This window comes from Larus michahellis, chromosome 3 (assembly GCF_964199755.1).
Source record: "Larus michahellis chromosome 3, bLarMic1.1, whole genome shotgun sequence".
In the NCBI taxonomy this organism is placed as follows: domain Eukaryota; kingdom Metazoa; phylum Chordata; class Aves; order Charadriiformes; family Laridae; genus Larus; species Larus michahellis.
Window position 1 is genome coordinate 129,757,160 of NC_133898.1, and position 21,198 is coordinate 129,778,357.

Sequence of the window (21,198 nt, forward strand, 5' to 3'; positions counted from 1 at the left end):
TGCTGTATAAACGCTGGGACGTGGAGTAACCTGCGTTACCCCCACCCCATGGTGGACTAAACGGGTCTCCTCATTGCTAATTCCTGATACATACTGTCAGTTTTGCAAAACCAGTTTGTATGGTGGGAGGCAGCAGCCCTAGGCATAGAGCAACACTCTCTTAAAAGCCTGGCTTAATAGCAAACCGAAAACAAAGTAATACCCAGGCAAAGAATGACTGAGGCTGCTATTTCATTTAGTGCTTTTCTGAGGGTCATAAATCACTGAAGTTTAGACACGCTTGAGAACCAGATTGGATTGCTCCTTTCTGTTCTGTAAGATGCACGGTTTGGTTTAGTTTGGTTTTAAACAATCAAAGCATATTGAGATTTATATAGACGACTGACATGCCAGACACCCGTGCTCACCAACACAGCACCAAGATGTCCACGTCGGGTACCCCGTGCTCAGCAGCACATGCCTTTGACTCCTTGTTGCTGTCCTCTGAGGGACTGTCGTCCTTTCGCTCCTGCCATTCTCAGCTGCCTTGGGCCACGTTCCAGTTTTAGCGATACCTACAGCTGGTTGTGGTTTAACGCTGTCAGGCTGTTTCTAAGGCATGGGAGAGAAGCTGGGTTTCTTTTTCTTCTATGAAATACAGAGTTGGAACAAACAACATAAACAGAAGAGGGACAAAATCTGGCAGCTGACGCTGTGTATGTAACTCATATAATGTGAAACATCTATATAACCTCTTTTCAGTACAATCTTTAACAAATGTATTATTCCTTGGCAGAAACCCGTTATGCCTGTGCAGAGTAGCCACAGTAGGCTCAGCCTACACCAAAACAACACCATGTTTTGGTGTAATTTTACCAAGCAAAATGGTCTTAATGCAGACCTGGCCTGAGTAACCTGTCCGTGGCCATACCATCAGTCTAGGAGGGAGCAAGGACTTGGACTCAAGGCTTCCAGTTACCGAGTTAGAGCCTTAGACAACAGCCAGCCTTTTTGTCTTAGGTAAAATCTCTCTTTCTAAATCTGTGACTCCACAACCCCACAATCCAGAGCTCTGCTCACTAGCACTTAAGGGAATTTTTAATGAGTATCAGAAACAGACACTGAATGGTCATTCCTGTTGGACAGGTTGTTAGTGGAGAATTGCCTTACTAATGGTAGGCTTTTGCAATGTAACCTGTACAGAAACTGCCCATCATGAAAAGATGTGCTTAGCTGCTCAGTTGTTGGAAGAAAATAGGGAATTACTCAGACATGCCTTTTAGTTATTAGCAAGCGTTAATAACATCCCTGGCATGATACATCAGAAAGGACAGACCAGGAAATAAGCTTCTCATTATCCACGGAGCACATCCAGCTCAGCATGCTGTCTGGTCCTGAAATTCGATGTTCCTGTTAGTTGTATAAACAGCAAGGTTTAAAAACAAACAAGGCAAAAAACCCCTGCAAATTGTTGATGTAGTCTCTTGCAGCAATGAGTTCCAGTGGTGCCTGATGCATAGTATAAAAGAGCATTTACTTCCTTTGATCAGTTATGATTGTATTTTGCATTTCACTTAACTATCCCTTTATTCTTGTTACAAGAAGATAAATAAAAGTATCTTTATCTTCTTTAGAATTATTATTTTTATTTCATCGTATTCTTCTCTCTATACCAAGTCGTTGGAAGCTTCCTCATTCTCTTTGCGTGGAAATTTTCCAGGTTTGTGATTTATGTTACCTGTTTTGAACTCATTTCTTGTTCTGCTGTGCTGAGTAAAACCAGACACGCTCTTCAATTCTGCAGAGAACCCAAAACACTGCTGCTCCCTCCTTGTTACTTCTGCTTCAATGTAGTAGTAGGTGTTCATCATACCTCCTCCCGCGCAGTCACTGTGTACAGTTTCTTGGGGTGGCAGTTTGTTTCCTGACATTCAGTCCCAGTGAACAGGGAATATACTTGCCCTGTGTTACGAGCAAGGAGTGTGGGCTAAAGTGCTTCAGGCTTGTAGGGATGGATTTCGACAGCAATTCCTGCTACAGTTAGTATGAATGGAGTGTCCAGATTCTTGCACGAGCTTTTGAAGTCGCAGTGGACAAGCTAAAAGAGCTTCTTTTTACAGGCATTTCCCTGTGATCGCTGGGGTGAGAGTTGCTGTGACTCTGTTGGAGGGGGTTAGGATCTGGAGCAGGAGTTCTGCATTCCAGACAGCCATTTCACAGAGTCACAGAATCACAGAATCTTAGTGGTTGGAATGGACCTCTGAGATCATCGAGTCCAACCACAAAAAAAAAAAACAAAACAAAAAAAACCACACAAAAAAACAAAAACAAAAAACCAACACCCACCTACTAAACTCCACACCCACAACCCCACACATAACACCCCACCACAAACAATAATCTTGGGCACTAGAGCATGCCCTGAAGAGCCATGTCTACACGTTTCTTAAATACCTCCAGGGATGGTGACTCCACCACCTCCCTGGGCAGGCTGTTCCAGTGCCTGACCACTCTTTCAGTAAAGTAATTCTTCCTAATATCTAATCTAAATCTCCCCTGCTGCAGCTTCAGACCATTTCCTCTGGTCCTGTCGTTATTCCCTTGGGAGAAGAGGCCAACCCCTGCCTCTCTACAGTTTCCTTTCAGGGAGTTGTAGAGGGCAATGAGGTCTCCCCTCAGCCTCCTCTTCTCCAGGCTAAACATGCCCAGCTCCCTCAGCCTCTCCTCATATGCCCTGGTCTCCAGACCCCTCACCAGCTTGGTGGCTCTCCTCTGGACACGCTCCAGCACCTCAATGTCTTTCCTGTAGTGAGGGGCCCAGACCTGAACACAGCACTCGAGGTGAGGCCTCACCAGTGCCGAGTACAGAGGCACGATGACTTCCCTACTCCTGCTGGCCACGCTATTTCTGATACAAGCCAGGATGCCATTGGCCCTCTTGGCCACCTGGGCACACTGCTGGCTCATGTTAAGCCGGCTGTCCACTAACACTCCCAGGTCCTTTTCTGCTGGGCAGCTTTCGAGCCACTCTGCCCCAAGCCTGTAGCGTTGCCCGGGGTTGTTGTGACCAAAATGCAGGACCCGGCACTTGGCCTTATTAAACCTCATCCCATTGGCCTTGACCCATTGATCCAACCTGTCCAGGTCCCTCTGTAGAGCCTTCCTACCCTCAAGCAGATCAACACTCCCACCTAGTTTGGTGTCATCTGCAAACTTACTGAGGGTGCACTCAATCCCCTTGTCTAGATCATCAATAAAGATATTGAACAAGACTGGCCCCAAAACTGAGCCCTGGGGGACACCACTGGTGACCGGCCGCCAACCAGATTTTGCTCCATTAATCACAACTCGCTGGGCACGGCCATCCAGCCAGTTTTTTATCCAGCGGAGGGTACACTTGTCTATGCCATGATTCTCCAGTTTCTCCAGGAGAATGCCGTGGGGGACGGTGTCGAAGTCCTTACCAAAGTCCAGGTAGACAACATCCACAGCCTTCCCCTCATCGAGAAAGCGGTGGGGGAAGCAGAGGAAAAGTGGGGAAGTGGGGAAACAGTCAGTTAGGGAAGGGATGGATTGCTCTGTGGATCACTTTCACCTACGCTTAAACAAAAGGCGCGATTCAGTTTTTCACCAGCACTTACTGTGATGGGGAGGAGAGGAGAAGGAGCTCAAACAGACGTAATGTTGGAAGCTTCTGCAAAGTTAAAAACTGGAGTTTCCAAATGTTTGTGAATCTAGCGGGCTGGCCAAGGGAGGTGGTGGCTTTCACTTCCAAGGCACTGTATCAGCTATATTCTAGGATCGACTGTCTAAATAGGCTTAGATTTAAGCTCCACACTGCCTAGCTGAAATGCTGTGGAGCATAAATCAGTAATTTGTGTTGTTTAGAAATGTTAGTCTGGTATCCCGGAACCAGCTTGTGGTGTTTTACTGGATTCCTTGAGCGCGTGGGAAATGTCCCATCCTAACAACAGCCACAGCTGAGGAATCCGCCATCTCCCCAGCCATGGATTGTACACTCTGCACCATCCCTCCTGTGGAGGCAGAGGCTTTATAAATGAACAGCTGAATTGTCCTAGCAAGGCAAAATGAGAAGCTTTCACTCCTTTTCCTTTCCGCTCGATCTTTACAGAGACAATTTCAGGCTATAAGATAAGTGAATCTAGACTTCTCTAAATGTCCGCAACAGAAAAATTTGAGAGGTAATTTATATTGATCAGTATTTGATAGCGGAGGAAGAATTTGGATTTGCCGTCCTCTTATTAAGGATTCTGTTAGCAACAACTAAGAGAAATGGCTAGGAAAAACCTCTTTTTCTGACTGAAAATAGCCAGGGTGGGAGTAATATTGATTCTGTGGTCTTAAATACCGGCATTTGTCTTCTTCATCTTTTCTTCCCTCCTCCATATACCAGTTCCTGCGTATCACATTCAAAGCAATAAATACCTGGAACCAGGTGATTGTGTAGTATTATGTTTTGTCTTATAGTATTATATTGAATTAGGCCCCTGTTAGTGTTGGGCTTATGAAGGGAGTGAGGGAGTGAAGTAATAAATGCATCACTCATTGATAAGAACCACATCTGCTCAAAATTCTGGGTGCAGAACACACGCTCACACACACACACACACACACACACACACACAGAAAATAGCAGTGTATTTTGGCTCACTTCAGTAAAGGGTACACAAAGGCTCTGGAGATTTATCCTGTTTGTAGCAGCAGTTGCTGACCCTGTAAATCAAGTCTACCGCTTTGAAGGGAAGCATAACCATTTGGGATTTAAAAAAAACCCAGCTCTCCTCAGTCTCGGTTCAGTACTTTACCATCCTCTATCTCTTAAGCTTTCAGTCAATAATGGTTCTTTCTGTAGAAGTGTTGCCTCTAGTTCCCAGAAATTGTTCCCGGCTTGAAAATACTGGTTGGCTGAATGCCAGGCATTGGGTTTGGCCCCGGCTTGGTACAGGGTGGAGATCTGAACACGACACGGTGAGGACGGTTGGGCTTATACAGCCCATCTCACCTGTAGGTATAAAAGACTTGTACAAATCATTACAAATTTAGTCGCCTTAATGATTTGTGAAATTTTGTCGAACTTGTTTTGCAAGTTCAGCTCCATATATTTTTGATTGGGTAATTAGAAAAGACTTTGCTCTAGACACTAAAATCTACCAGCTGCTTTATCACTGGAGTGAGCAGAATGTCTCTACGCTTGTTTTTGTAGCCTTTCACCCCTGCTATTGTCACCTAGCTGTGAGAACCAGAGATTGTGAGCTAAGGTATGGAGCTTCAGGAGGCTTATCATAAAAGATCTTCCAAGACAAAAAAAAAATCACCACACCTCAGGACACGGTGCTGAGGAGTCAACATGTGTCCCTTTTCCCTCCCGAGTTAGCAGCCCCCCAGTCAGAAGCGGCGCACCCCGGCATTACGCTAGGTGTTTTGTGGATGGAAATAAATAAAAAAAATATTTAAAAAAACACGCAAACAAAACTCAAGGTCCTGAAAATTGGATTAGAGATCCTGTGTCTCTCTACAAAGAAATAGGAAGGGATTTGAGGCTTTCTTAATGCTTTGAAGAGAATATTTTATGTTTAAAGCAATGAACGTTTACATAGGTATAGCAGTGAACCAGGCTGTTGAGAATGCTTTTGCACGTAAGAGCGCTGCTCTCACATCTTAGCAAAGGTTTGAATGCCGTAAACAAATCGATATAATCCTAAGGAACCTGTGAAACAGGATGCTGGAAGAACAGTTTGTGATTTTCAGAAGTGTGTAACATAAATGCGAGCTGTAGAAATGTCTTTCACTTACCTACCTGCTGGTCCCTGACAAAGTTTTGCCCTGGAATGTCTCATATCCCATTTATTATTTGAAGTAGAAATTGTCCCCTTCTTCCGGTTTACCCAATTGAAACTGCTTTTGCAACGTCAATTTTGAGGCTTTTGGCTTCCCTCAAAAAAATCAGGGAAAAGCTTCATGGGGCCATTTCCTACCCATTCTTTTAAATGCCAGTATTTTTTGAGATCAAATTTGTTTCGCCCATTGTCTGCTAAATTGCAGTTTTTATTACTGAAGCTAAGTTTAGATTCTAAATATTGCGCTCCAGATGTGTTAATCAGAAATCTTTACCAGTCTTAATTGCAGAAATGTTTTCAAGATTCAGTGTATATTAACTGCCAGAGCAGTTAGTGGGTGTTTTTTTCAAATTTCCCTCTTGAAGACTAAAGAGGAATTTGATGTTATTAGTAAGCTGCAGAAAGTGCGGTGCCCTGGCTACTTCCTCCATGATCCAAGGATCCACGTGGAAATACCAGCTTGTGTCCACCTACAGTTTCCCTCGTACATCAACCCCCAATCCCATTCCATTCCAGCCAGCCAGGTATTCCACGTCAGTTTTAAACAGGACATGTGGGAAGTCGAATGCAAAATCACAGCAAAATATTTGCTGTTGGGAACTCGAAGGAGACCAAACTCAAGGAAGGAAAGGAGAAAGAGAGATATTGGCACCTGTGGGCAGCCAACTTTCTATTATTGAAGGGGTATTGAGGGTAAGTTTGTACATTGCCTGTTTTAGCACCAAAACATATTATCTTTAGGTGGTGATAGCTAGATGCTGAGTAGGGTTGATACTATTGTTTAATGATGCTAAATTCAATTAAGAACCTAATTGTGTAATAACCTTAAGTTCTGAAGTGCTTTGTTGTGCATAAGTTGTTAAGAGGCTTAAAGACGCATCAGAATTCTCAGCTTTCTGTTCATTTCCATGTAGGCACACTATCTTAACTTAGATCTACCGTGGTAAAAAGTAACAAATAAAAGAGAATCTGGAAAGATAAATTACAGCTTTGAGAGACCAGAAGAGTTGCTTATTGTAATGTTCTTTCTTAGTTCCTCTTTTGAAAATCAAATATGTTACGATGCAGAGAAACATCCTGAGTGGCAGGGTTTTCTGCTAGAAGGGCAGGATGCACACACATCACGTTATGACATGTGGTGAAGAGCATGCTGTTGCCTAATTAGTTGCGTCGTCTGGGGTTCAATGGCTCAAGAGATGCAGAAATGGGTTGCTGAACCCTGCATGTGGAAATTCTGTATTTTGAGCAGCGTTGCAACGCCTGACGGGAGACAGCAACGTATGGAGAGATCTTTGATGAACAGTCCTTTAAAAACTGGCTGACAAAGGAAGTACCGTTTCCCTCTTTCACGCCCTTTATTTCCATGTATGTTCTTAGTTGTTCAGTGTATGATTTCTTTGTGTTAAGTTGCATGCTTTTGAAGAGAACTGCAGTTATTTTGAGGCGGGGGGTGGAAGCATATACCTGCCAAGAAAATACTTGCAAAACATTGCGTGAAGTCCTTAGCAGACTAGTATATTATTTTGCTTTTTAAGTTGAAACCTTGCTTTGCAGATTAGAAAACAGCGGCGGGAGAAATAAAGCAAAATTCTTCTTCAGAAAATTCCTTGATAAATAAAATCCCCCATCTTGGTAAAGAAATCTGTTCCACATGCGTCGTTGATTACACTCTGTTTGACAGCTCTAGTGACAAGTATTTATTGCTCTTAGTTTATTGTAATTGCTAGTTTCAGCGATAGTTAAGGAAACGCAAGTCATTCTGTTCTTTCATATGTTTTTTCAGAGGACTTGACTTTGTGTGGACCCGTTACACCAATGAAACTCATAGCAGCAACTGCTGAAGGCAAAATTGCCTGGTACTCCTGTGATGGCAGCAAAACCAGGTTCAACATTGGTGCCCAGAGCTCTTCGTAGACATGGCAAATAGGAAAAAAAGTAGCTTATTTTGAATTTGGCAGCTGAGCATGCTGTTCACTCCAGGAAACTGTAAGCAGGGAGTGTTTGCGGAGTTTCCTCTCAGTTACCGTGCTGCTGGTACCAAAGAAATGAGAGCAAGGACTTGGAGGCACCTGGCCCCATACTCTGACTTCCTTTTCATAACATTTAGGACAGTCATGACTAAATCTGTTGGAAAATCTAGGGGATATGCAGGAAGGGACTCTGCCATGAATTAGAAATAAACTGTAGCGTATTTATAATCTCATAAAAATAAACACACTGCACTACAGAGCACAGAGGCATGAAAAGTTTGTAATGTCTGGATTTTTGTTTTTATTTCAGCTCATTCAGACAAACAAGCTGAAACATTATCCCAGCATCCATGGAGACTTCAGCAATGACTTCAAGCAGCCGTGTGTGGTGTTCACTGGACATCCCTCTCTCAGATTTGGGGATGTGGTTCATTTCATGGAGTTATGGGGAAAGTCCAGCTTGAACACTGTTATATTCACAGGTAAGTAAAATGCAGATATTATCAAATTAACAATGGATTGCGTGTTCTGGTTAAGTGTGGCCGCATCCTGGGGGCTTTCCTCATTTGTTCTGGGGCAAAAGTTTCTGACTTCAGTAGGAGCTCATCTAAATTAAGACCCCAGGATTGACTGTAGGGACAAATGTAATTATTGTGCCGTTTAATTCATTTTAGCCGTGCAGAGCCAACCTTTGCCATGCAGAGTCCATTCCTGCTATTTCTAAGCAAAATCTGTGTTATGCACAGCAGTAAAATGCCTACAGGAAATTAATTTTTGGATTAAAAGCAGCTGGCTGCAAGTTAACCCAGGCAAGACCTAATTGATGCTGGTCAGAAAGGAGAAACACTTCCCCAGATTCCATTGGAATCACAAACCTTTCCTCATCCTTTCTCCCGCCCTTTCATCAGAACCTCAGGCAACCAGACAGTCTGTTTCTAAAGATGTTTCTGTCATCTGCTGTTTCAGAAGTGTGCACCCCATACAGACCTGGCAGCAGTGATCTCTGCCGTTGCTGCCTTCTGGCTGAGCTTTTTTTTCCGACGATTTTTGGCCGAGAGGCACATTTGTACCTGAAGCTGAAGGTACCACTCTAGCTAGTATCCTGGGGAGCTGTTTCCTTTTCTCAATGACTCGGGCTGCCAGGGGCACAACAGGTCTTCTAGGTTCCTCCACTTCTCCCAGTCAGCTTCTAGTGCTGACCCTACTTTTAATGGATCTAATGAATCAAGCCCTATCTATCTCAGAGTGAGCTGTGGCCTAAGATCCACAGGGCAGCTGCATCCTGGGACCACGGCAATCGTTAAACAGCAAGACAAAGTATTTAAGAGAGGTCATAAAACCTAGCAAAGGGGATATCTTCCAGAGTTTGATCTCCTTTAAAAATATTTCAAGGCTTTCCCTCAGACTGACGTTCTGTCCAGGTGCCTCCTCCTCGTTATACCCGATGTGTCATCCAAACAGAACCCTACAGTGGGCACGCTTCAGATCTGAGAAGGGAAATAATCCTTTAGGCTTTTGCTACTGATTTTATGTATAATGAGCTCCGGTATAATTGGGAGATGTGTTATATATAACTTAGCCAGATAAAAAAGGTGTGGATTTTGGACTAGGACAAAGTAACTAGAAATGGGGAGGAGAACACAGTAACTGATCAAACCTACTCCCACAGCAAAGGCGTGATGGAGTCCCACTGTTAAGCTTATTTTCCTCCTCTTTTTAGTGAACAGGACTGCTGGAAAGCACATAACCTCCTAAAGCAAAGCGGATTGGGAAAGGGTTATTTCCTTCCTTCTTTGTCTTTTTAACGTAGACTTGAGACTAGTCCCTTTGGCTCTTTCACAGTATTGATACCAGAAAGTGTCACAATATCACGATACTCTTAAACCAATTTGCAAAGATTTAAAGAAGTGTGTAATTAGCCCTACTGCACGGGGAGGGGAGATAGAAGGGCATTCCTGCTGAGCAGAGAAGACACTTAAATCTGGACTGTTTATGCTGGGAAGTGGTTCATGGTACCACAGCACTAACGTCATAGCTGTTACAGTACCCATCGCTCCTGACCTTTGAGGTACTTGCAGGAGATGTGCCCTAATTACAGTAATTGGTAAAATGGCGATATAAATATGCATTATCTTGGAAATAGTGAATTCTGCTCCAGTTGGGGCTTCAATTAAAACCGGAGCGTACACAGCCTCTGCTGGGTTACGCAGAGGAAGTCAGTGGCATTAATCATGTCCTGAATGTGCTACCCACCATCAGTGAGGGTGTCAGAAACTGGCCTTTAATGGCAAGAACTCTTATTCTGTGCCTTCTTGTAGGGAGAGGTAATTGACCTTTCAGTATTAATATGTAATCCTTCTGTGAAGTGAGGAAAATAGAGCAGTCTTCTATTAGAGCATGGCCCTGGCAGGTTGTTAAGGCATCCGAATAGCAGTCGTAACAGCCTGTGGGTACATTAGGTCATGATCTTTGAGATTGATTCCCAGTTTAGACTTGAAACTCCAATTGAGATCTGCCTTGGCTGTGATGGCCTTGGAGTGCACAGTGATTCCAAAGGTGCTTGTGGTGATTTGTTTCCTAAATTCGTCTATCCGTGGCTTTTGGACTCTGTCTCTGTCTGTAGGCATATCCACTCAGCAGGATGTTCCTGCTTCCTTACGACTGTCTCAGCTGGAACAAAGACATCTTGTCTACAGAAATCCCTAGCAGATTAAATTCTTCTGTTCTTAGTAACTCCAGTGGAAATCCGAAGAACCTCCGGTGATGCCCAGGATTTTTATTATTTAATTATTTAGCTTCTCTGGTTTTAAGATAAAATCCCCTGTAGTTATGAAAGAAATTTGGTCCATTGAAGCAGTACGTGATAGCGGATGATGTTCTAGCTTTTCCTGTGAAAGACTCTTAGTTTCCAGTAATTGGGACAGGTCATGCAGTATTGTTAATGATGACACTGCTTGTTCAGTCCACAGGAGCTGGGTAGTCTCCACCTTTCCAATTTGTAATGTAAAAAACAACTCTGAGAGAATATAGACTAAATCAGCAGCTGCAGCCAATAGACAGGACACCAGCTGTGAGTGAGCTGCAGAGCTGCTCTTCTTGCTTGTGTCATCTGCAAATGTTACCGCTGAAGCAGTATTGAATAGATTATTGATTAAAAATATTGAATACCACTAAGCCACAAAGAAATTCTCGAAGAAAACACGGTAGAAAGAAGTCTGTTTCTTGCTCTCTCTCCAATAACAACAATGCTTTAAAAACTAACTCCCTAGGAGATCTTAAAAACAGCTCATGTATGCCACATTAGTGCTGTACAGTGGACGATTTTATAACTCTGTCACACAGGAGTAAATCAGATGTCTTGGCGGAAAAGCTAAAGACCTGTGATTCTGTCAGAAGAAGTCAATATGTGTCCTTGACAAGCACCGTCTTCATCAGACAGGTGACTTCTGGGTTTTTGGTAGTTTCAAAACAGCTATTCATGTATTTCACATGAGTTCAGTGTGAGACTAGCTCAATTTACGTTTTTCACGTGTTCTAAATCTTCAGTGTCCTGGGTTAGAATTCCTTCGTTAGAATCTCTCAGTTTTTCTAGGCTCTTACATTCTTATTAGTTGTTCAGGGAGACTATAGACTGGATGCCATTTTGGATTGTTAGATCAAAAAAATTCACATGTGTACATTATCATATCACAGAATCATCGAATGGTTTGGGTTGGAAGGGACCTTAAAGATGATCTAGTTCCAACCCCCTGCATGGGCAGGGACACCTCCCGCTAGACCAGGTTACTCATTATCTGAGCCTACTGATTCAAAAATACGTAGTCTGACAAGGTGCTGACTCCTGGCATTTTCAGGTACAAGCAGTCAAACCTCTGTGTCATTCACACCACCGGATGCGATGGAAAAGCTCTCTCTGATAACATTTTAATCTTACAATTGCATTATACGTCTCTAGCACAGGACGTGTGCCTTACTTAAGTTTTCTGGTTTTCCCCAATGACTTTTAAAATGTCTTCTGATTTAACTCTAATTGACCACTGGTCATTCTTCAACTAGCTACCTTCTCCGTATTCTTATTTTTAAACTTCTATTCATTGCTGTTAAATTTCACTGCCGTTAACTCCTATTTTTTACACTGATATTTTTAGGCTTTGTTTCATTGCCACTAACACATCTGCTTTTAACTAGCATGGCTTTTTGCCCAGTATAATTTTTATTTCATGTTTGTGGATTCATGGCTTTTTGGGCATCTAGTAAGATGTTCTTGTACAACTATCATTTTTTGTTAATATTTCTCACTTTGATGTTCCCAGGCAGTTTTTCTGACAATTGCTTTAAACTTGGGAAAATTATCCCTTTGACGGTTCCAAACGTATGTATCATTGGCTGATGCTATATTCTGTTCTCACGGGGTAAATATAACCACATCGTGATCACTGGTACTTAGCCAGCAGCAGATTTTTAGGCTAGCAATTAACTTGTCTTTATCAGTAGAATGAGGCCCAATATTGAATGTCAGATGCCATATTGCGTGCTGAACTTCCTGTGGTAAAGTTTTAAAGGATATTTTTACTTGCTGTCGGTATGAGAAATCCAGCCATGCTCTCGTGAGGGTGATGTAAGAACGTAGAAGATGACTGTCTAAATCTAGATTGGATTCTCTGTATTTGAGTTTCCTTTAAGTTCATCCTTTTACGCAGCCCGAGCAGATACCAGAGAAATACCTCATACTGTTTTCTAGTAAGGCTTGGTGGTTCGCAGCTGCACTTCACTCTGCAGGTTGTCCTTTGAGGCCCTGTGGTTCAGAATAGTCTCGCTGATAAGTCTTTCATGCATTCCCTTCTCTTTTTCTCATTCTGTACTTACCAAACTAATACCATTTTTTCCTTTTCTAGCATTCCCTTTATGCGATCTATCCCACAATTATCTGGTAGATAGTGATGGCATAAGCTTTTCCACATCATTAGTTGGTGGCCCCCAGAATTAAGTGGCTACGTGTATCCTACACTGCATCACCTACGAGACCTACGTTTTTCATTTATCAAAGAAGTAGTATTTTTCCGTAGTATTCTCAATGGTGTAATACTCTCTGTGTGAGTAAACGCCCATTCAGTGCGTGACTTTTCCCTGGCAAACTTCTAATCTGATTTTTTCAAGTCAATAATAAGAATACAAAGGGGAAGTTGAGACTTGCTAGGTCTAAGAAAAATACCAGCTAACGAAGTTATCACAGCCCATCTCTCCTCCTGGATAGCCCCTGCCGCCAGCGACCTTCAGTTCATGCTGGCCTGAACTGGAACTGCTCTGCTGGCATAACTGTAAAAAACCCGATTGCCTGTCCCTTAAACGGGAGGGCTCCCTGCAGGTCCTCTTGGGTTATATTAAAATTTAGACACACCGGTCTAAACCTGGCACTTGGATTTAAAAAACCCACATAAATATATATATATAGTAAGGAAAAGGGGGAGTTGGGAGGTAGCGTGTCTGTCTGTAGCAGAGGACATTGGTACAGGGTTATCAAGATCCAATCTTCATCCTGCGTGTTTGTCATAGTGAAAAACAAGCTGACGTTTGGGTTACCTTATGATAGCAAAAAGTTCTACATCTTGCCGCCTTTTACAGGATCTGATTAAAAATAAGAGATTATGTTTTTGTCTTGATTAAATTTGTTATAAAAATCATGCAATAATGTGTTCAAATGAAATAGTATTGCTCTGTTGCTTGATTAAGGTAAGACTAATTGTGGGCATAATTTTCATCAAATTAACTGAGAGTAACGGGTGGGGGAAGGAAGAAGGGAAGAGAAATCTATAACAGAATTAACATTGCTGAACAACAGCTTGTCTAGACTAGAACATAGAATCAGAGAGGAACTGGGCCATCTTGGTTCTTAATAGGCATTGAGTGTTTTCAACATTTCTCTTTTCAGAACCCGATTTCTCTTATCTGGATGCCCTGGCTCCTTATCAACCTTTGGCCATGAAATGCGTTTACTGTCCCATTGACACAAGACTGAATTTTATTCAGGTGTCTAAATTACTCAAAGAAGTCCAGGTAATGAATTTCTGTTGCTTTTTCTTACGTTTCTTCACACACCTGAAATTAACAGGCCGATTGTGAACAACTGTTACATTATACAATAGCAAAATCAAGACAATACCCAGATCCTTTTTTTTCCCATGAGAGAGCACATAGCATCGAGCCCTCCTTTATCATCCTGCTCCAACGTGAATATGGAATGACTGCCAGTCTCCGCACAGGGTGGCTGGAAGATCCTTAAAAGCTTAAAATGCAGAGAAAATGGTGCGTACAATCCTTTCCTCCTTTTTAGGTATATATAGTCATAATCACTTTTTCCTGTTTGTATATATAAGCCTGGATGTGTCTATGCTGTCTTAATGTAAAGGGTACCAAAGTATCCTCAGAGCCCTCAGCTTTAACCATCTCCTCTGCTCTTTATCCTACAGTTGATACTTGCTTTGGTCCTGGCGTTGCTGTTCTGGAGTTTCACGTTCCTTCCAAACCCACTGCTTTCTTTGCTCCATTTGCAAAATCCAGACTTCTGCAGTCTAGGAAGACAGAGCGTCCGTGTAGTCTCTGCTTTCCCCCCTTGGCTCTTTTTGGCTTTAGTGGCCTCTCCTTGTTCATCCAATCTGTTTCTACTGAAATTTATTTTCTGACTCATGACATAATTAAAATAATACCCTTTCTTTTTTCCTGGCTGAGCTTTTCCCTTTGTTCTGTCTTCAATTTGTTGAACACAAAAATACATATTCTTCGAAACCTATTGACAATGTCTGGATCATTTTATCTCATTGTTCTGTGATCTGGCTTGTCACCGCACAACTGATAGCAATTGCCACTGCCTGTTTTTCGGACAAGCATCTTCTTACACGTTACTACTGAAGTATAATGCTGTTTCCAAAACAGTTTGCAGAAACACTGTCTTGCTCTTTGGCTTCCTTAAATCCTGCAGTGATCCTTGTGGCAACCAGCCTGTTTATGCTTTGTTAATATACTGCTGACAGGTCATGAAAACTCAGATTTGCTTATTGTGCTGCTGGTTTTGCAGCCTTGCATATTGATACAGCTGCCTCACTCCATGCCATTTTCTGGTGGTCTCCGCCACTACCATCATTTGCTTCCAATTTAGATGACAAGGATTTGGAAGAAAAAGCTATCTGCAGTCCTCCTTATGGCAGTGATTACTGTTGTAGAGCAGTGCACAGAATCAACTGAACATTTTTTTAAGTCACCACTCTCTTCTCTTCCAGCCTCTCCATGTAGTTTGCCCAGAGCAGTACACTCAGCCACCCCCCACCCAGTCTCATCGCACAGATCTGATGATAGACTGCCAGCCGCCACCAATGTCCTACCGCAGAGCGGAGGTGCTGACTCTTCCGTACAAGCGGCGCTATGAGAAGATCGAAATCATGCCAGAAGTGAGTAACAAAAGTGGGGAAAAAAAGATGGTGGCTTCCTGCTTATACAGCCAAATTCAAGCTACTGCTTCAGTAGCCCCCTTTGACTAAAGATCTCTTGTGGCTGTGATTTATAGAATCATAAAATCATAGAATGGTTTAGGTTGGAAGGGACCTTAAAGATCATCTAGTCCCATCCCCTGGGGACACCACCCACTAGACCCAGGTTGCTCCAAGCCCCGGCCAACCTGGCCTTGAACACCTCCAGGGATGGGGCAGCCACAGCTTCTCTGGGCAGCCTGGGCCAGGGGCTCACCCCCCTCTTTACTGTTGACTATGATCATGTAAGGCACTTTGTATCAAATGGAGGGCTAAGAAAGAAGCATTTCTGAGCAAAAATTTCACTGTGTAAACTAATGGGAATTGAAAAAAAAACATGGTGGGCAGGCAAAAAATATGTTCAAGTTAATTGTCTTTGCAAGGATATACGGCATCTCAAAATGCAGACCAATGGACAGTCTCTGCTAGCCACCCGTGAGGCAAGCCAGTCACCTCCAGTTTAAATATGAGTAAGTTGAGGCACTGCAATTTGAATTAGTGGCCCAGGGCCATAGAAAGGATCCAAAGAATCTGGGAGTTAGTAGCCAGGGGTTGCCTTTCTCCTTCCCCAGCTGTACCTGCCGTGAGAAATACCCTTTCCCTTGAGGAGCAGTATTCAGTTGTATGTTAAAGACATGGTAGTGAAATGGCTCGTTTGTATTACAACAGTTCCAAGAAATGGTTAATTCCTACAGACTGCTGAAGTCCAACAGGTTAATGGGTTGCTCGTAGCCATCTGTAATGTGGGCTACTTACACCCGCAACATCTATTAATAATTTATTAACCCCGTAAATCAAATATAAATGTACCCATAATGCAAAGGGTGAGCCATATTCTAACAGACATGATCTGAAAATATTTTTTTGACAATCCAATCGGCACAAATGTGTCCTTGGATCAAAGGTGACAGTGTCTTTTTACAAGCAAGCGTTCCTACCCTTTGGAAACCGATGAATACGTGAGTCTACTTCTCGTCAGAGAGTAGAGGGAGGAAGAACCCTTAGTTAAGCCAGATATGAAGTACAGAACTGGTACCCGTGTAACAAAATCCCTCAGCCAGTCTGCGACACCCATTCCTACTATTTCGCACGTGTCTACTTTTTGCATCAGTTCCGTTAGGAGCCTGCCCAGCCCACTGGTTAGAGGACTGCCAGAGACACGGAGGGATTTTTTAATTAGAAAATATACTTGGATGCAACTCCATCATGGCATGTATGTTTAATTGTTTCGGAAATTTGCATATTTATTGGATCCTATTAAACCTAAAACTAGTAAAACGTGGCTTCCATTCACCAGCATGACCAAAACGAATCGTACATTCTGAGGGCAGAGAGCCAGCATGTGGCTTACCTGTTATTCTCCTGAAGCTTTGGGTTTTCCCCTAAACTGTGTGGGTGTGAGCGAGCCTTCGTATGTGAGCCTATCCCTCCTGTCTGCCCTGGGAGGAGGGTGGATACCAGCTTTCCCTACAACCGGAATGCGAATTAGCACAGATGCTACAGATGAATATTCACTAACCCTCACACATTTTGAAGTTCCTATCCAGGAGGAGGGTTGTTTAAAAGTTAGGCTGGTCCATGGGAGTCGCAGGTTCAGTTTCTTGCTCTGTCGGAGTCTTCCTCTATGATCAGCACAAGTCTAAAACACAAAATGCAGCTCCCATTGGAAAGGACACAGAGGACTGCAGAGTTCCCTGGCAGAGCTTATTAGTCCGAAGGCAGTGTGCCATGCTCAGGGGGCTGGACCACGTCAGAAAACAAGTCAGTGTTTCTCTTGCTAGCTTGGCTCTTGGCAGCGACATCCCTTACACTTGAGGCTCAAGAGGCCATGTGGGCTCAGTCTCATGGCAGCCACAAATGGGAAAACGCTCTCCATTTCTCAAACCCAGATCTCCAGTGGGTTTTAGGTGCTGTCACTGAAGCGAATGGATTGTTCCTATACCCCTAGGTAAAAACAGTGCTTAGAAATAAGAGCATTTCCCAAAACTGCTGGGATGCTGGAGGGAGGATGCACTGTAGACAACCTGGGAGTGGGTATCAAAGAAGCACATAGAAGATGAGAGCTGGTTTCTATGGCATTCACTTTAACTTGAAGAGTTCAAGCAGAAAGCTTCACAGACAGGTATACTGACAGAAATTGCCCTTTTTTCCCCTCTAACAAATAGCATCAGATTATATTCACACAGGAGTCCTAATTTCAAAGCTATCTCTGCTCAGGGAGTAGGAACATCTCATGTGATTTTCCATGTCCAGGTATTCTCCCTGGTTCCAAAACCGCGCTTACCAACTTGGTGCAAAAAGCTATTAGGTATATAATGATGCTCCTGAAAAGACTTTTTAATATCATGCAAAAATTAGGTAGACAAGATCATCTCTGAGACTCTCAGGAAGGCTGTTGTCCTTCCCCATTGGCGTCAGGGAGGTAGTGTTTGCTTGCCCCAAGGGGCTCTTAGAGAGTTAGACCCATTAGTGGTTGGGTGCTTGCCTCTGAGAGCAAGGCTGTGATTCAGGGCTGTTAAGAGGATGACATTCCCCAGCACTGAGATGTGCAAATCATCTCCAAAAAGAGATCTTGCTCGTTCTTTTTAGTGGAACTTGCTAGAGGAATAGCAATGCCAACTTTGTAGTGATCACAGACTGTCAGGACAATCTCCACTTCATCATGTCTTCGTCACATCACCGTGTGAGGCTGGTTTTTGCTTCCAGCTTGACCTGCAGAGTGGTGATAAGGCATGGGAGGGATGGTACACGGTCTCCCATCCTCTCTGACTTGAGTCAGAGTCTTTGAGACGGAGTCTTTGAGTCTTAGCAGCATAGCTGAGAACTGCTGAAGTGTAACTGCGTAATCTCTCCTACTCCCTGTGACCAGTCACAACAGTCAGTCCCAAAGGATCATTGTTTGGTTGTCAAATAAATGGGAGAAGGAGGAAAAGACTGTTTTCCTGGGGCCTGTATTTCCTTTGATGCTCACCCCTTAATAAGAACCTTATCTCCCTAATAATTTTATGTGCCGTCTCCGTGGCTTGCCTCATTCCCCCTCCCAGCAGAAGAGCCCTGTCTGTCTGTCCCGTCGTGCAGAGGGATCATTCGGGTGTTGGTTTTGAGAGGCTGATACACGTGGCCTGATGGTTTCGGGCAGGGTTTACACAGTGGTGGCAAAAAATGGCTCTAACTTCCCCTTCTACTTGGCGGGTTGTGCAAGACAGGATTGCAGATATGATAGATGAGGCTCTCTGCTGCTTAATGTCTCCTTTTCAGTAGTTTCATCCAGGAATACTCTTTAACGGTGCCTGAATATATAGAAATTTTTATACTGCAAGGAAAGAGCATTTGTTTCACATGGAGTACCACCAGCTCCAGGGTTCTCTGAAGGCTCAAGTGGCAATTGGAAAGGGTATTTTATAGCTCCTAGCAAACCTTGCAAAGGCTTGTTATTTATCAAAACCATGTTAGCCAAACATAGAGTGATGAAATCCACCCTGGAAAAAAAAGTAATTGCTAGGTCTGCCCCAGGGCTAGGACTTGTGTCTAAAGTACAGCTAAAAGTCTCATAAAGGAATGTCTGCTTCAATGAAGTCCCGATGAGGGCCCCTCCTAACAGCCCTTTCTCGGGAACGGACATGTGCTCAAACTTCCGTCTGCATTCTTAAAGCTTTTGAAAACAGTTGGCTCAGGGTGGTTTCAGTCAATACAGACTGATGGTTTGGCAGTGTGAAATTTCCTTTCCAAAACTGTTTCGGTGCTTCAGATTCTGGCCTGTCAGACTAATGTAAATTTACTGATACTGCTGGAGCTTGTCTACGTTTCGATCACTTCACCGAAGAGCAAAGTCAGGTCAAGCAGGACTGTTGTATGTTAATGAGATTTGCACTCAGAGCAGCCTTTGTTTAGAGAGAGTTTTTAACAGTCCCAAGGCACCAGGCTGGAATGGCTCTCAGAGGTATTGTGGAAACCTTTACACTTTAACTAATTTGTTCTTCTCGGCATCTGCCTTTCACTTTAAAGAATAATAAGAAAAAAAAGACTGCTTCCTGGAAATTGGTTAGGCATTGTCTATTCACAGGAGAACGATGGGAAAATGGAAAACACCTTCTGGAGCAAACAGATAAATTAAACAGTAGTGTTTGAGCAAATAATGTGCCTCCAGTTTAATTACAGCTGAACAATGGTGCGGATCACTTGATTTCAGCAGCAGACTGACTTCAGTGAAGGCTCTGTGTTTTTAAAATACTCTTATTTGCAAGTTCTTCAGGACACGGGCCAGTACAGGAGAGTGTGAATGTGCAATGCGCAGCCCGACATGAAGTGAAATTATAAGGAACTATTGCAGAGATGAATTAGGAAAACAGCCACTTGGCAGCCCATTATAATTACGTAGCTTTCAATCTACGCTCCCCTTTTCTTATTTTGACTTCTCTTTCCACATAGGATATTGCCGATTCTTTTTTGACAGAAAGAAGGGCAAAACATGCCTTTCATCTTACCTTTCCAACTTCCTTTCATTTTTCAGGGATTAAAGAGTTTGATTTCTGTTTTTCTTCTAACCCTCGACTTACTTTGCTGACTCCACATTATCTGATGTCCTGACTTCTCCATTCCTTTTCCCCTGACTATTCCCCCTTGTGTAAAGATGCCGTAGCCTCACTTACCATAGCATAAATGAAATATAACCATCCTGCTTGCTTCTGCTACTATCATTCCTCCCTTCAGCTCCGAGCTCACTGAATCCACCATCTGTAAAACTGCCTGGAGTCCCTCCCTCATTCTAGCACAGGCCCTCTCCGAGTTTGAATTCACCTTTTGACATTCTATCAAAACCAGTCTTGACCCAGCTTTTACCAACCTTTTCTTAGACAAAGCCAGAACCACTGTAGTCTGCCGTCTTCCTGATTTACCTCATCACCATTCAATGCAATCAGCTGTTCCTTTCTTCTTAAAAATCATAGAATCATAGAATGGTTTGGGTTGGAAGGGACCTTCAAGATCACCCAGTGCCACCCCCTGCCCTGGGCAGCGACACCTCCCACCAGCCCAGGTTGCTCCAAGCCCCGGCCAACCTGGCCTTGAACCCCTCCAGGGATGGGGCAGCCACAGCTTCTCTGGGCAACCTGGGCCAGGGGCTCACCACCCTCACACCAAACAATTTCTTCCCAATATCTCATCTCAATCTCCCCTCTTCCAGTGTAAAACCCTTCCCCCTCGTCCCATGGCTCCCCTCCCTGCTCCAGAGTCCCTCCCCAGCTTTCCTGGAGCCCCTTGAGGGACTGGCAGGGGCTGGAAGGTCTCCGCGGAGCCTTCTCTTCTCCAGGCTGAACCCCCCCGGCTCTCTCAGCCCGTCCTCCCAGCAGAGGGGCTCCAGCCCTCCCAGCATCTCCGGGGCCTCCTCTGGACCCATTCCAACAGGTCCATGCCCTTCTTGTGCTGAGGACTCCAAAGCTGGACAACAGCACTCCAGGTGGGATCTCCCCAGAGTGGAGCAGAGGGGTAGAATCACCTCCCTCAACCAAAATGTCTCCCACCTCACTCCCGTGTCTCCTCTCCTGGCCCTTCAGCCTCCCAGTGCTTCTGCAGAGAATTCTCCTCCCTCCTCCCATCTTTTGTGGGCTTTGAATGTGTTATCCCTTATTTCCTTCACTTTTTTTTTTTTCTGCACCTTTTCTCTGGTTGGTCTCATCCACAGATTGTCCTGTTCAGATTGATGAAACTTGGATCTGCTTTTCTGCTCCCAGCCTGCCTTTGCCTGCCCACATTAATATCTAGGTTTGTTTCTCCTTCATTTTGGCTGGCTGTAAGATAACACTCCTCTAGCCAGGCACTGGCCTCTCTTTGCCCAATCAGCTTCAACAACATCATATTCTGACTTCACATTCT

General features: G+C 43.7%; 1 protein-coding gene across 2 annotated transcripts in view; it reads left to right on the forward strand.

Annotated features, from left to right (window-relative positions):
* The window catches only part of INTS9 (integrator complex subunit 9), a 74,169-nt gene that overhangs the window by 39,880 nt on the left and 13,091 nt on the right, over positions 1–21,198 (forward strand). For both annotated transcript variants that reach the window (XM_074582122.1, XM_074582123.1), the window contains exons 12-14: positions 8,118–8,289; positions 13,737–13,861; positions 15,082–15,249. In XM_074582122.1, the coding sequence (XP_074438223.1) occupies positions 8,118–8,289; positions 13,737–13,861; positions 15,082–15,249 (465 nt within the window). The remainder of the gene's footprint in view (positions 1–8,117; positions 8,290–13,736; positions 13,862–15,081; positions 15,250–21,198) is intronic.